Source organism: Sorghum bicolor, chromosome 2 (genome assembly GCF_000003195.3).
Source record: "Sorghum bicolor cultivar BTx623 chromosome 2, Sorghum_bicolor_NCBIv3, whole genome shotgun sequence".
Lineage (NCBI taxonomy): Eukaryota > Viridiplantae > Streptophyta > Magnoliopsida > Poales > Poaceae > Sorghum > Sorghum bicolor.
Window position 1 is genome coordinate 67,052,943 of NC_012871.2, and position 16,100 is coordinate 67,069,042.

General features: G+C 46.4%; 1 protein-coding gene across 2 annotated transcripts; it reads right to left on the reverse strand.

Annotated features, from left to right (window-relative positions):
• LOC8077242 (protein indeterminate-domain 5, chloroplastic) lies at nucleotides 9,846–15,697 on the reverse strand. Of its 2 annotated transcripts, none has more exons than XM_002462768.2 (4): nucleotides 15,554–15,697; nucleotides 14,486–14,899; nucleotides 13,919–14,315; nucleotides 9,846–11,291 (listed from the first exon to the last, which is right to left on the reverse strand). In XM_002462768.2, the coding sequence occupies exons 2-4, from the start codon at nucleotides 14,637–14,639 to the stop codon at nucleotides 10,241–10,243; spliced, it is 1,602 nt and encodes a 533-aa protein (XP_002462813.1). In that variant the 5' UTR covers nucleotides 14,640–14,899; nucleotides 15,554–15,697; the 3' UTR covers nucleotides 9,846–10,240. The 2 variants fall into 2 exon arrangements, with proteins under 2 accessions (XP_002462813.1, XP_021309955.1); XM_021454280.1 differs by lacking the exon at nucleotides 15,554–15,697 and adding an exon at nucleotides 15,170–15,457.

Here is a 16,100-nt window from a genome sequence, read left to right on the forward strand (position 1 = left end):
CACACCGGTCACTCGCCACCACCAGACCAGACCAGACCTGGAAGAAACTGGGCTGGGTTCGGCAAAATCTATGTTCATTTCGGGCCCCAGTCTTATTCCCAAGTTCAGCACCGTAAACATACAGGGCCCCCGTAGGGTGAATTAGGATGGAATTAGAGAAATACTATTCCGCTCCTTCTCTTCTCCATCTCCGGCAGACTTAAGAAAAAAGTTAAGAGAGACAAGCGAGCCAACGGCTAGGCAGAAGACAGCATTGACGTGCAAAGTGAGCGGTAGAGGTGGTGGCTAGGCCAAGTTAGGACGGCGGCGGCTATGGCCATGATGGCGGCGGATGCAGCTATGGCCATGACGGTGTCAGGGACAGGGGAAAGAGGAGGTCGTTGCAAGCATGGTAGAATCTTGCCGGAGCTCCATGGCCATGACCATGATTGTAGAACTCTGCAATACACTAGCGTGCCACAGTGAGACGGTAGGCAACGAGCGGCAATGAAGCGTTGGGAGGAGGAAGAAGATATAAAGAAAAAAATTGGTGTGTCAGGAGAGCGTAAAGTGCTCGAGTGTTGCGTAGACAAATCTATAAATTACTATCTCCGGTGTTACAACAGTTATGTTGTATCATATCCTTATAAAACCTTTTACCCACCAAAGTTAGCCACCCAAATCTACAGTCCAAATAGGCATTTGTTAGACGATGTAGAATGGTTTGCTTGTAAAAAGCTATATCTCCATAGAAATACAGGCCTTGCACGAAATCTAGTAGTTTTGGCATTAAATTTAATAGTTTGCAACCACTTTAGACACAATTTATGAAACAATAAATATTTTGGTAGCATTGTATGTAGTTTTATACAATCTATAAGACTTTAATATTCTCAGTGTAATATGGTAGCTTGAGATTGCGAGCATGATATCACTAATTAGGAAAGTATCTCACACTTCAAGAGGCAACATTTAGAAAAAAACTTGCTAAGAAACATGACCTTTGTAAAACAAATATAAAACCTTCTTGAATCCAAAAGGATTTTACCATAGTACATTTGTTGAAAACTTTGACAAATATTTTCCTAAAGCTTTGTTTGAAAAAATATTTAGTGTATGGTGTTTAATTTATCAAAACCTTTACCCAAAATTGCAACGAAAATGGTTTCAATAAAACTTCTAATTTTCGTTATATATTGCAAATGAAATAAAAAAAGAGAGGAAAAACTCACAGAGACCTGTCGTGTTGGTTCTTGGTTGTTCGCCATTTCTTCGGACTCTAAGCTCGGTACCTTGTTGAGATTCCACTCGACGTCATCGTCCAAATCCGAACTTGGCTCTAAGCCTGGTACCTCATCAAGATTCCACTTAGCATCCTCATCCAAATCCGAACCTGGCTCTAAGCTTGGTACCCCGATGACATTCCACTCAGCATCCTCCTCCAAATCTGAACTCGGCTCTAAGCTTGGTACCTCATCGAGATTCCACTCGACATCCTCCTCCAAATCCGAACTTGGCTCTAAGCATGGTTCCTTATTGAGATTCCACTCGACATCCTCATCCAAATCAGAACTCGGCTCTAAGTCTGGTACCTCGTTGAGATTCCACTCGGCATCCTCTTCCAAATCTGAACTCGGCTCTAGGCCTGGTACCTCATCGAGATTCCACTCGGCATCCTTATCTAGATCCCAACTCATCCTCGATTCTTTGAGAGAATCGCATGTCGCCTCACCGAGATCCCAACTCATCGCCGCCTCTTTGGGAACTATACATGTTTCCCCATTGAGATCCCACCTCACCACCATTGCTTTAAGCTTTAAGCTTGGTAGGTCCCATCCTACTGCCTTGTCGAGATCCAAGCTCACCGCTGCCGCTTTGGTCTCTAGGCTTGTTACCTCTTTCAAATCCTCCTCTAACACCTCTTTGAGATCCAAGGTTGTTGCTACCACTCTAGGCTCACAGCTCGTATCCTCTTTGAGATTCCATATTGATGCCTTGTCAGGATCCAAGCTTGTCGCCACCACCACCGCTTTAGGATCTTGACTTGCTTCCTCTCCGAGATCCAATCGAACTACCTTGTCGAGATCCAAGGTTATTGTTGTCACTTCGAGCTCTTGGCTTGCTACCTCACTGAGATCTCGTCCTGCTACATTATTGAGATCCTAACTCATCGCCTTCAAATCATAGACACCATATTCCCCCTCTCCCTTTGGCCTTAGCATAGGATTTACAGAGTCCATCGCTGCCATCTTAAGGTCCCATTGTGCCTAGTTGCAACAATCTCCAAATCTTTGCTCACCCTATAATAAATCTGGCTGTTCTAGAAATTCGCTAGGTGAGAAGGCTCACAAGAAGGACAAGTGAAGGGGGATAGAGAAGAAAAGGCAGGACATAAAATTTTTAGACGTTTCTATTTGGCCCAACAACTATAAATGTCGCACCACAACAATAATATCGTGCGTGAGCATGACTAAGTGGATCTAAAGGAAACAAAACTTTACACGAGCAAAAAGGAACTTTACACGTATTCCCTCCATCTATCTCACACACATGGCTTGTTTCTTTTAATATAGGCAAACTTGCCTGGCGCTCCATGCTCCCTAAGGTGTCGGATTCTGAGTGTCTGGGTCGAGATCTCTGTCTGGTGCTCTCCTTGCCTTGGCTAAGGTGTTGGATTCTGAGTGTCTGGGTGGAGATCTCTGTCTGGTGCTCTCCTTGCCTTGGAGGCCTTGAAGCAAACAGGCCCACACTACCTCTTGCCTCCTCTTTTGTGTGTATTCGTTTTTTTGGGTATGATAGCTTCTCATGATCTTTGTGAATCCAGAATTTGGTTTCTCTAAAAACTTGGAGGCCTTGAAGGGACCCACTTGCATAAATGATTAAAATTTTGACTCACTTAAACAAACATTAGATCAAAGTTGAATTATTAAAGTTTATGATCAAATTAAAATAAATTGGGTCTATTTGGTACAATTGACTTGCTTGGAAAGCTAGGACATCCTTGCCGAGTAGGGGTGCGCCAACCTGGCTCTCTCATGAAAGCAAGTAAAAAATCTTGCCCATATATGCCTCTAGGCAAGCTTTCATAGGATTCAAGCACCTACTACGTTTTGACTTCTTGCTCAACAAAGTGAGGCAAGGCCCAATAAATAAACCAAACAACCCCTCAATCTTAATATAATGGGTATACATTCAAATGCACTAAATTTGGATTTAAAATGTTGAAATTTGGCAATGGTGGCAATATCTTTTGTGGTTGTTGTTAGAGGAAGTCGAGGTGTTAAGTGGCTATTCACCACAAATTATATACACCTAGCATAGTCATGATTTGGTGATGTACGTATTATTTGATTTTCCAAGATTTTTAGTGTCCTACAAATACATGAACAAAATAACCATGATTAACTTTGTTTATTTATGAAGAAATGCAAAATAATCATTTTTAGTGCAAAATAATATTTTACTGTGTGATTCTCATCTATAGAGTCTAGAAGATTTTATGGTATAATTCTAGGGCACTTATATGATTTTATATCTATTTTATAAAGTATTTTGTTAGACATGGTGTCCACTAATCAATTTATCAAGAACCAGAGTGTCTTTCAAAAATCGCTGAAAAATAGGTATCCGTCAACAAAAAGTCATCACTTGGTATGTCCAACAGCAAATTAATCTGCTTAGAAATAAACGGTAACCAAGTTAGTACTACCGTCATAGGATGCGAGAAAATAACAAGAGATAGTACTTGTGCTCCTACAGAAGAAAAAGAAAAAGAAAAAGAAAGATTAAAAAAGAAGATAGTAGTACTGGGCTGTCCTGAGAATCAGATGGAGCCTGCTTAGTTTTCTGGCCCATATCTGTGCGTCGGTGGATCCACAAGACAGCCCAACAGATTGGGAAATGAAACAACTTTGGCGACAAACTGCTCATAATCGAAGCCCATACAGTGGATTCGTTATTTCGTTTCCGGCCGTGCCATATGCGGGTAAACACTTTTGATTTTTTTGTGGAGATATTTTTTTAACAAACGACTACAATGTGCAACAAAAACTGACGTGGAATGATTCAAATATAAATGCTATACATTAGGTGCCTGATTTTTTCGGTTTCTCTCAATAATCACAGCCATTGGATCTTAATCGTTTGGCAACAACTGGCTCTCGGCCACGTCCCGCCCTAGTGGCTCCCCGCCGCGCTAACCCGTCGCGCGCCTCTCCTCTGCACAATCGCTATCCACTGCCTCCCTCAAGATATTTTCCAAGCCTACAAGAGTTTTTTTTATGAAAAATTAAGCCTGCAAGAGTTTGTAAACCTGAATCCACATACACCGCCAGAGAGAAGAGCTCAAATCTCAATTAAGCAGCTTATAGTGTAGGAAATGTACAATTCAATCAATGCACACTTAGTCATATCGCCTAGTCCTGTGAAGAAGGATAAAGTTATACCTCGCGATGTTTTTTTTGAAAGATTTGCAGAAGCACTGCACTGTCATCCAAGAAGGAGAGAGAGCGCGCGCGCGTATTACAAAGACATATAAAAACAGTTCACCCAAAAAATAAAAACTTTTCAAGATTTCTCATCACATCGAACCTTATGCCACATGCATAGAGTACTAAATATAGATGAAAACAAAAAGTAATTTTACAGTTTGCCTGTAAATCATGAGATGAATCTTTTAAGCCTAGTTAGAGCACTCCAATACTCTATCACAGAGTCCAAGATAATTAATATATATTATTTTTAGTACTTTGTTGATATAATAGTATATTTATTGAAGAAAAAAGTAGAAAAAATAAGACTCCAAGTCTTATTTAGACTCTTAGTCCATGACTGGATAATAATTATCGAATAAAAACAAAAGTGTTACATTAACAAAAACTTAAAAAAAATTGAACTAAACAAGGCCACAGTGTCACTGTCCTTCCTCAAAGAATAATGAAGACAGGGATGCCGCAGTGTTGTACGCGAGTTCCGAGTTGCTACCGATGCATCAGGCCATCAGGGGGTCAGGCCAGCCGTACCGTAAGTCCGTAACCGTACGTGCACGGGGCAGTACATATATGGAAATAAACTCCTTTTTGCAGCTGGAGCACGCGCGTGACGGCGCGGACGACGCGCATGTGTGGTACTGATTTCCGGTCAATCGATGGATGGTGACGCTGGACGGACGCGCGTGGTGGTGGGACGATCCGGCCGGCCGGAGATTCGGGTCGGACGGCAAGCCGCCAAGGCAAAGAGCCACGACGCATCGTCGTCGCCGGCCAATAATGTGGATCGAAAGTAGTGTCGTCGCGGGCAGGCGCCAGGCGCAGTACGTTATAGTACTCGTTTGTCCCAGGGCTTTGAACAAAGCATCGGCTGCATGCACCCTGCAGGGGCAGAGGACGGACGCGCATGTGTGGCAGCGGCGGGCGCAGATCTCTTTCCCGAGCCTTTTGCTTATGCATGCAAAGGCTACAGATCGACGCAGCAGGGGCAAGCTAGTAGCTAATAGCGATGATAGAAAGTTGGCAGCGGAAAGCCATGGATGCTTCATCACGTACAGATCGCTGTCGTCGACTGCTGGCCTCGTCGTCGTCGTCGCCGGCCCGTCGATCGCCGGGATATATATCCTTGCAGGGACGTGACTCGTGACCTGCACAGAGTCAATAAGGCCTTGTTTAGTTACCAAAATTTTTCAAGATTCCCCGTCACATCGAATCTTGCGGCACATACATGAAGCATTAAATATACTCCCTCCGTCCCAAAATAAGTGTCGTTTTCGCTTTCCGAGAAATAACTTTAACTAAATATATAGTAAAAAATATTAGTATTTATAGTACATAATTAGTATCATTGGAAAGATCTTTAAGTCTAGTTTTTTAACAAATTTATTTAGAAATATAAATATTGCATATATTTTCTACAAATCGAGTAAAACTTGTGGCACAAAAACCTAAAACGACACTCTTTTTGGGATGGAGGGAGTAGACGAAAACAAAAACTAATTACACAGTTTACCTGTAAATCGCGAGACGAATCTTTTGATCCTAATTAGTCTATGATTGGATAATATTTGTCACAAACAAACGAAAATACTACAGTAGCGAAATCTAAAATTTTTCTCAAACTAAGCCAGGCCTAATTTCGTGTAGTGAGCCCCCATGCATGCATGGGTAGCCAGCCAGCACATACACCGTGCAGCGAATGCGAATTCCTACTACACGCCGGCAGATGGAGCAGCAAGCAATGCAAGCGGTGTCGGGTCAGTGTGTCGTGAAACTGTGAGAATCCAGGAACAGTGCTGGCGAAGTAAAGCTGCCGCGCGCCACTGAATCGCTGGACGCTGGACGCTTTGCTTTTTTTTACCAAACAAGGGGGGAGAAGCAGAAGCTATAGCTAGCGCGACGCGTCGGCTAGCGCCACTGCCGCGGCCGCAGCGCCGTGTGAATCGTCGCTGCGATGCGAGCCTGCGGGCGACCGGGCAATCCACCAGGCTTGCGGCAGGCGACGGCGACGCCTTTCTCTTCTGGCTCGGCTTTCCACGAGGCCGATCGGGGCGGCGGGCGCGGAACACACAACAACAGTTTGGGAAAACTACTCATCACATCACAGGGAAAAAGGACGCGCGCGGGCCGTGTCGAAACTTGGGCAAGAGGACGAAGCGGTAGGTCGCTTCTCGGTATCGCACTCGATCGCGCTCGGGAAGAAGCTAGGGAACGCACGTCACGTACGCCGAAAGCGCCACCAGCGCAGCTCACCCGCTCAGCGACTTGTCCTCGACGCCATTGCGGTTTGTCAGCAGACACGACACGCCGGATTCTGTTTCCGGAAACGGACAGAGAAGAGGAGATACGGCCTTTGACGTGTGTTATATATTAGGATAATCGCTTCGATCTTGTGAATTTGAGTTCATCACCTGACTCGAATTCAGGCCATCACTAAATTTATTTGGAAACACGGGTCATTTTTACTTTTCATGATCACTTGCAAAACTTCGACCAAATTAAGCTTGTTTACAGAGTACTATTCTTTGCTGAACCTGCTATTTATTAGAACGACAAAAAAAAAATGCAAAGTGGTTATTATTACTATGATCAAAATGGGATCTGAAAGCATCCTTATTAGTGCCTAGAGATCGATAATGGCCTAAAAACCATTTTGCATGTCCTCTCCTGCCACCCACACCACCACCCAGACGTGGTTTTAATTTTGTTAGAGAAGAAGGATTACAAGACGTACAAGAACTCGTGCTGCTGGTCCTGGACAAGGTCGGGTGTCATCGAGTGATTGCGAAGCGCCATGGTCGTGAGGAGGTGACTATACTGCGTTCCTCAACCCAACTTGAATTCGCGATTGTGGGCTACATGGCGATCTTTGCTCCTTAGGAGAGTGTCGCTGTTAGTTACAGTACTATGGGGGTGTTTGGAACTGTTCCACAAACTTTATCATGGAGCAGCTCCACAAAAAACTGGACTTTGTGGAGTACCGGTGCTCTCACAACTCCACCCTTTTTTCTCGAACTGAGTGCGCGGAGCTGAAACCGTTTGGCTAAAAAACATAGAGCGGAGCTGAAAAACTTGGAGCAGAGCAGTTCCAAACACCCCCTATATATATAGTTGCGTTGCTTTACTAATTTTCTATCTTAGTGCTTTTATATGAGCTATATTTAGTCACAAGTTGTTTCTTAATAGGGAACGCCTATCCAACAACCGAGTGTTGTTCCCCGTCTACTATTCATCTTCCTCCTCTCTTTCGCTTATTGTTCATCTTCCTTCTTGGCACAAATCACAAATCATAAATCACACAAATATTTTTTTCTGTGAAAGGACTAGGATAAAATTTAGTGGGCAGTGCTGGAGTTGGGGAAGAACTTCGCCAGAGTTGAAACACTAGCTAGATAATACTTAAATTACTCATGGTATGTTTTTAGAAACTCAAACTCTGTATGGGACCATTAGCATATATATATATATATATATATATATGCGATTCATATTTCAAAATTCTATATTATCGCACTATATATTTAGAAACCAATGTCAAATGTCTATCTTTGAATCTAGCTGATTATATTTCCCGATCGAATACGCACAATCAGAATATTAAAGTTCTTCTAGTGAGGTAAGGTTCTTCTAGTGTTTTGGCATTTAAAATTTAATATAATTTTCCCTACTAAATGCCTCCTAGTAAGATTCCCATGTGCCATGACTAGTGGTATTATTTTATTTCTACTTAAAACACTAGGAGAATACTACCATTTTGGTTGTGACGTAAATACTGAACTGGACTGATTGTTGTTTTTCTGTTGAAAAGGAGTAAACAAAATCAGCCAGCAAAAAAGAAGAAGATGAAAACGAATCAAGGAGAAAAGACCGCACTAAACAAATGTTATTCTTAGCTAAACCCATAATACTAACAAGCTTAAAGACCATGTATCTGTAGCTTTCTTTGTTTGTTCCATGTTCACAAACTTATTTGTTTTGCTGAAATTTAGCTTATGCTGATGCTAATACTGAAATGTTACGAGAGGAAAATACTATTCCCTTGCTGAAAAGAACAGGACGAATATAATTAATTCTTTGCTACGAACTTTACGTACAGGTGTAGGAGGGTACTACATACAACTCACTTCAATTTCCGAAAATTACCTGTACGTATAGTGGCTTCCTGTACTACACAGAACAATGTACGGAGTACTAAGCGCAGACGCTCTTTGTAGGAACGAATACAGTACATTCATACCCAATTGATCGGCACAAACATTTCCCTGACTCCCTGTTCGGTATTCGGTAACAGTAGCACGCAGCAGACCCTTAGCAGCCAAGTTCCCGGAACGTAGGGTACGTGGTACGGGAACGTGATACGCGGTACGATATTCTCATAAACTATGGAACGTAGGGGTATATAGCTTCGTCTCGTTTCTTTAAGTTGCGGAACGCGTTCCACTTTCTAAAGGAACGTGTTTGGGACGTAGTGGTTGGCTCAGGTAGTTTTACGTGTTGTTTTGAATCAAATGAGTTTGATTCCTAGTGTGATATAATTTACTATTGTATTTTTGTTTCATTTAGGCTGTCCAACTCCAACCTTAAGGCTCATTGCAGGTCTAGGTCAATGAGTCAATCACCATCTAGATTTTTCGCCGACCGCTCATGGACGGGCACGGCGCAGTATGCACACACACCACGAAGTTCCATAGTCGTTTGGGACTGACGTTCCTATGATTGCTCCTATATATGATTCGTGTTCTACCGCATTTGGGAACGATGTTCCATGATGTTCCCGTTCCACGTTTCGGGACGAAGTTCCCGGAACAGGGAACGTGCCCATGTTCCCGTACCCTGGCTGCTAAGAGCAGACCCCAGGACACTGGCCGCGGTCCTGAACCTGCAGGGACTTTGCATGCATCTCCCTCGCTCTTCTCTGCCTCCCTCCCTCTCTCTCTTCACGTGGACAAATCCTTCAGCCTTCACCATTTGTTCTGTAGCATTTAGCTACTTCCAATTGTTCCCTAGCAAAACTTTCGATGTATGTGCCTGCTACACAGTCTCTTATTCATACGTACTACAGTAGTAGTACGCAGGCGGCAGGGACAAGAAAGTCATCAAGCAGCTGTATTAGGCAAGCAATAACCATGCATACTTGGCATCGGGATGCGTGCTTTGGTGGATCTGCTAGGGCCTAGCTCTTCCTGCATCCGCGCTGGCTGTCCTGATCGACCTATGCTTCTGCATTCTGCTCGGCCGCGTCGGCCCCCTGCTGGCCCCTTTCAACTTTGAAAGCAGCGCGACCCAGAGAAGAAACCAACATGAAATATAACCACTGCACCACATCTATCATCATGCAACGAGAAAGGCATATCCAGAAGAGCACGAGACAACAAGCAGTAAACGTCCAAAGCATCCTGCTTAGATTCTGGTCTCTGGCCCGGCCTCCACATGATGAGCTTGTGCCATCAGGGGAGAGACCACCATCGCCAGCCAAATTTAAAATAGTGTCTAAACACTTTGAAAAACACCACAAAAATGTACGGAAATGACGAAAACCAACAAGTTGCATGCAGCCACCAGCAGCATATGAACACGGAAATTAACGAAAACGAAACTAGTTTAACAGTTTTACTCGATCTCCCTGAGATCGGCCCACACTAGCTTACCGTTCCATGCATGCGCGGGAAAGCTAGCCTTCACGTGCATGATGATCATCGTCTGTTTATTGACCTTCTTGCATTTTCTTGTTGTTGTCTTGCATTGTTGCTCTTCATTATTCCATGCATGATCCATCACTTCATCTGAGCCGGGTCCAGGGCGCCGATGTGGAGCCCGGGCGGCGCCATGGCGCCCCTGCCGACGCCGAGGAAGTCTCTTGTGCTCAGCTTGCCGTCGTCCACGCCCCCGAACCCTGCAGTAGCGCCGGAGAAGCCGCCGGTGCCGGCGGCGCCGCCGCCGCCAGCCAGAGAGTTCATGATGAGCTCATGGAAGTGTGCCTCGTGAGACGTCGTCGTCCCTTCTCCTGCGGCCCTGCTTGTCCCCTGTCCACTTGCGGCGGCGGCGGCGGCGGCGCTGAAGCTTACAGCACGGAACAGCGTGCTAGTAGTGCCGTTGTTGTGGGCGGTGCTCGACGTCGAGCCCATCTGAGCCGCCTTCATCAGGAGCGCCGTGGCCGAGTTCTGGGCCAGCCCGGCCGATGGCGATGAGTTGTTGTACAGGGAAGGGAAGCCTCCGCCGAGGTGGCTTCCGAGGGACGCCATCAAGTTGTTGCCATGCTCTGCGCTTCCACCGCCGCCGCCGGTGACGTTGAACTGGTCTTGGATGACAAGGCGCGCGTCCTGGCTGCCGGACGTGCCACCATTGTTGCCAGCTGAGAAGAACCCAAGGTTCAGGAGGCTGTTGTTACCGTTGGCGACGGCGGCGTTGCTGCTGCCCGGCCCCGGCTGGTGGTGCTGCTCGGGAAGTTGCATTAGGCCATGGAAGGGCGCCTTGCCGTGCAGCAGAGGGCCCTGGCTGCCTTGGGAGCCGTCCTCGGAGAAATCCTGGGCGGCAGGAGGAGCGCCGCCGCCGAGGAAGTAGGATGGCGAGGAGGCCGACGCCTGAGAGCGGAACATGGAGCTGGAGCCCGAGGACGATGGCATGATGTGGTCAAACTGCGCGGCTGCAGCTGAAGAGGACTGGCCGGCTTGGTCTGCAAAGCCATGCATCTGGGCGACGGTGCCGGAGAGCCCGAGGCTCATGCTGCCGGGGCCGGCGTAGAGGCCGGCGCCCAGGGGCGGCATCTGCGCGCTCTCACGAGCCAGCGCGTCGCAGAAGGCGCGGTGGGTGATGAAGCTGTCCCTCCTGCACGCATGCACAGTTGCACACACATGGAAGAGTTATTTTTTTTTAAAAAAAAGCTAAGACGGAAGAGTTAAAATCTAAAGAATATACACATATAATGAAGTGTAGAGTACATACATACAGGCATACAACATTAGCTTAATTGCCAAACTTTGCAATGATATCTTAGCTATATTTCATAAAAATATTCAAGTCGTTTATGAATAAATAATAGAACATAAAAACCGATTTAAAATTAAATGCCAAGATAGACACTCGTCCAAATCAAAATTAGATGTTTTAGGCTGTTTATTTGGGTTTGCAAATATACATGTTGTTTTTCTGTAGGCAATATATATATTGTGCCTGCCAACATTTCGTGGACGTGGTTCCAAAAAAAAACTTGACCATGTTAATATCATTCGCTTAAGTAATTGGCAATATATATGTAGGTATGACTTACTCCCTCCATTCTGAAATATAAGCTAATATATTGAAAATTTGTGTCGAACTATACGGGTTCTGGATGAATAACCCTCAAGCTCAGTTTCAAAAGGTATCACTCACATGCATACCTACCATTGATGGCTATCGCCAACACAAATATCTCTCCACAGTTAAGGTAGGGTTAATTCCGGCCATTTGCTTTACCTCATAATATGTCCTAAATTTTCTAGGATGTCTTTATTTTAGACAGATTCGAGTATATGGGAAGATTATGCAAAAATAAGAACAAGATATTAACGTTTTCTTAATTCCATATGCATGATGCTAAAATAACAAGTACAAGCAACCCAAAACTCAATTCAAAAGAACAACATTCATATGCATACCTACCATTAGCATCATCTATCACCAATCTAAATATGACAACCATAAGATCTTCCCGATTAAGGGGGCGTTACGTGCATCATTTGCTTTGCTTTCCGCATAATATGTCCTAGAATTCTTAAGGTACATTATATTTCAAGACAGAGGTAGTTTTAGACTAAAGAGTATTAGGAATAGTATGTGGTATATACTCTCTCTGGCCTCACAAAAACTTATATCTTTTAGGACAAGGTTTAGTGAACAATGAAAAAAAATACAAACACTAGTATCTATACATGACATTATTTAGTTTGGAAACATGTAAACTATTATGTATATTCATATTTAAAAACTTGCAAAGTCTCTTAAATTTGAAGGATTTTAAAAAATATTTTCTAGAAAAAATTAGCTGTCAAAGATAAGCATTAAAGATAGTGTAAAGTCAAGTGTGCCAGATATTTTTGACCAGAGTTAGTATAGTAACCAGCAATTTACCAGCACAACCTTTTTTCTAATTAAAGATTCATACAAAAATAATAAGATATTTAATATTAAATCAGTAATATGTAGCCGATCACTACCCCTTTTTCTAGCAGGAAGTCTACTTATTTATGGAGTGACAATTCTTCAAGTGACAGGAAGCTTATTTAAGGAGCAGAAATTTTTTAACAATGATGTGTGCTAGCTCATTTAATTAGTGATGAGTCAAATGTTATCAATTCTTGAATGTACTGAATGGAGTGATAATTACTGGAGCAATGTTGTACAGGTAGAATACTAGAATGAGCGTAAACCGTTGCCAGCACAACATTTGACTGGCCGTGCAAACCAACATCATTCTTGAATTTCACAGAAACGAGAATCAAGAAATCAGCACAATATTTCTCCGATAAACGACAGAGAAATCAGCCCACAAGTGAGTTTAATGCAGCTATATATATGCACTACACTACAGCACATACCAAGAGAAACGTCCATGTACTGTACGTACGTACAACAGATGCACACCAGCTGTAGTACAGAAAATACAGGCCTGTACGTGACTAGTAAAACGAGCGGCAAGGGAACGAAACAAAAACAATTAACCGGAGCCGCCAGACGACGGGTCGAAGCCAGCCAGCCGGCACCGCGGCAGAGCGCGTGCGCGCCCAGTTCTGGCAAGTCTCGCCATGCATGCATCAAGCTCGTGAACAGGTGGGGATGCAAGCAATGCAAACTTGCGCGGAGAGAGAGAGAGAGACAGAGAGAGAGAGAGAGAGAGAGAGACAGTCAGTGAGTTTGCAGTCGCGCGCGGGGCGTGGATTACGAGGTGAAAAGAGGAACTGCCGTCAAATGACCACCATGTCAGGAAGAGTGCTGCGCGCATATCTCCAGTCCCCTCCCGACAAGAGAAACTCACGTGGGAGCAGCTCCTCCTCCTCCAGTCCTCCTGAGCCTCGCTTTCTCTCAGTCCCTCTCTCTCTCTCTCAGTCTCTCTCTCTCTCTCTCTCTCCCCAGCAGCTAGCCCCAGCGAAGGAATCCTAAACCCGCAAGCTACACACACGGACACACCACACCAGCACAGCATCTTTGTTACTGACAGCCCAAACCCTAACGCATCACATCATCGACCGCCTCGCAACTCATCATCACACAATCATGGACGCAAAAAAGAATTCGTAAAGAAATGGAGGACAGAAAAACACGGCAACCAAAAAGCTATAGAGAATCGATCCACAATTCCAATGCAAGCACGCAGCTCATGCGCGCCGGGCCGGCCCCGCACGCCGGCGGTCGGGAACGGAGCGGCCGGCCGGTGGAAAGAACGTACGAATAAAGAGGAACCGGATCGGACGGACCTGGAGAAGAGGGTGCCGCAGTCGCAGCGGTACTCGCGGGTGCCGCAGGTCTTGGAGTGCGCCTTCCAGTCGGACTGCACGGCGTAGCGCTTGTTGCACTTGTCGCACTTCCACTTCTTCTCGCCGTGCTTGCGGCAGTAGTGCTTCTTGATCCCCGTGAGGTCGCCCAGCGCCCGGGACGGGTCGTGGTGCACGCACGTCGGCTCCGGGCACAGGTACACCCGCCGCCGCACGTCCTTGGGGTTCTTCTGCTTCAGCTTCCACGGCAGGTTGTGGCCCCGCCGGTGCAGCTGCAGGTTCTGCTCCCGCTGGAACCCCTTGTTGCACACCTCGCACACGAACCGGTTCGTCGCCAGCAGCGTCCGCGGCGACAGCGCGATCACCTCCGCGTCAGGATCTGTACATGTATGTATATATGCGCACGACGATCGATCATCGATCGATCGATCGATCAGACAAACAAAAGAAATAGAGTTAATCATCTCGTCGATCGATCAGATCGATCGTTCAACACACAAATAATCACAAGTGGTATATATATAGTTAGCTAGGGCCAGGAGGACTTGCTTGGGTTGCCTGGCTGGTTCCTCTTCTTCTTGGGCGGCGGCGCCGCGACATCGGGAGCGGCAGTGGAGTTTTGCTGCAGAGAGGAGGAACCGGCCTGTGGCTGCATCTGCGTGTCGGCGAGCCCAAAGAAGGGCGCGGACGAGGCGGCCGCCATCTCTCGGAAGGAAAGAAAACACGCGCGGACCGGCCGCCGCAGCTAGCTCCTCCTTTGGCGCACTCGGTCGATCACAGCAGGCGGAGGCGGCTGCGTGACTGGCAGCTTCCTCCGTCCGTCGTTGGACTCTACTAGCTCTCAGGTGACCGACGACCAGTCCGAGTCAGAGAGAGGCGACGACATGGCAGGCAGGCGGCGCCGTGTATCTATCTGCCTGGATTCCGGCGTCTTGCGAGCGAGAGATCTGGTGGCCTGGTGATCTAAAGAGACAAAGAGGAGAGCAAGAAAAGAAAACCATAGAAGAGAACACAGCGTGTGAGAACAAAGAGATAATAAATATGATGACCAAGATTTAGCAGTGTAGCAAAGCAAGGAAGCCAAGAGGATGGATGGATCGGATGGGTGGATAAATCTGTGCGTATGTGCGCCACAACATGCCACACCGAACCAAATAGACCACCCATCGTATATCCATCCCTTCCCCGTGCAAGCAAACAAAGCAAGGGAGATGACAAACAGGTTGCACTCACACACGCACACGCCCGCAAGAAACCAAAGAACGAAATCAAACCCGGCCGTGCCAACAAGCTCAGATCAGAAGCGGCTGGAGAGGAAAATGGCTCAAACGAGCAAAGCAACAGACTATCGATACAGATAATAGCTAGACCTAGAAAGAGAGAGATTGGGGAAAGGCAATAGTCTAGTAGCGCTTTGTTGAATCGGATCGGAGCAGATGGGCTCTCCGTCGTCGTCCGCAACAAACGCTCCAAAACAACGAGAGAATAATCGGGCACCCGACAGGATTCGATTAAAATAGCGCAACCAAGATGATGAACACCGAGAAAACGCCGAGGAATTTGCGCGAGAATCGAACGAAACCAAGCTAGCAAACAGGAGGAACAGGCGAGCCCTACCGCTTGTTGCTTTCCTCCTCCGCGCGGCCCTCCCAGTCTAGGATATCTCCCGCGGCCCCCGACCGCAGCAGCAATAGTAGTGGTGGTGTGGGAGTGGTTGCGCAGCGGCAGCGCTGCCTGCTTCTCTCCCTAATATATGCACGGCCGGGGGCCTGGCGGGTCGAGACGAGAGAGAGAGAGAGAGAGAGAGAGAGAGAGAGAGCGACCGGCAGGTGGAGTGGTCGCACGGCCCACGCGGCGCGTGGGGGCCACTGGAGCCCACACAGGTCTCTCGCACCGATGGTGATGCAAGCGTAGACCGATCAGGGGGCGCCCGTTCTGTTTCTCATTCTCCCCGGCCGAGACCACGAGACGACGGCGTGCGTACAATGCATACCAGCACGCACCGCCTACGAACATTTCCCCTGACTTCCCGTGGGTAACAGTAGCAGAGCACGCAGCAAACACCAGGCCGCCGGCCGCCTGGCTGGTCTGGTCCTCTCTCTCTCTCTCTTCACGTGGACTACCCTTCAGACCGTCACCCTTTGTTCTGTAGCATTTAGCTACT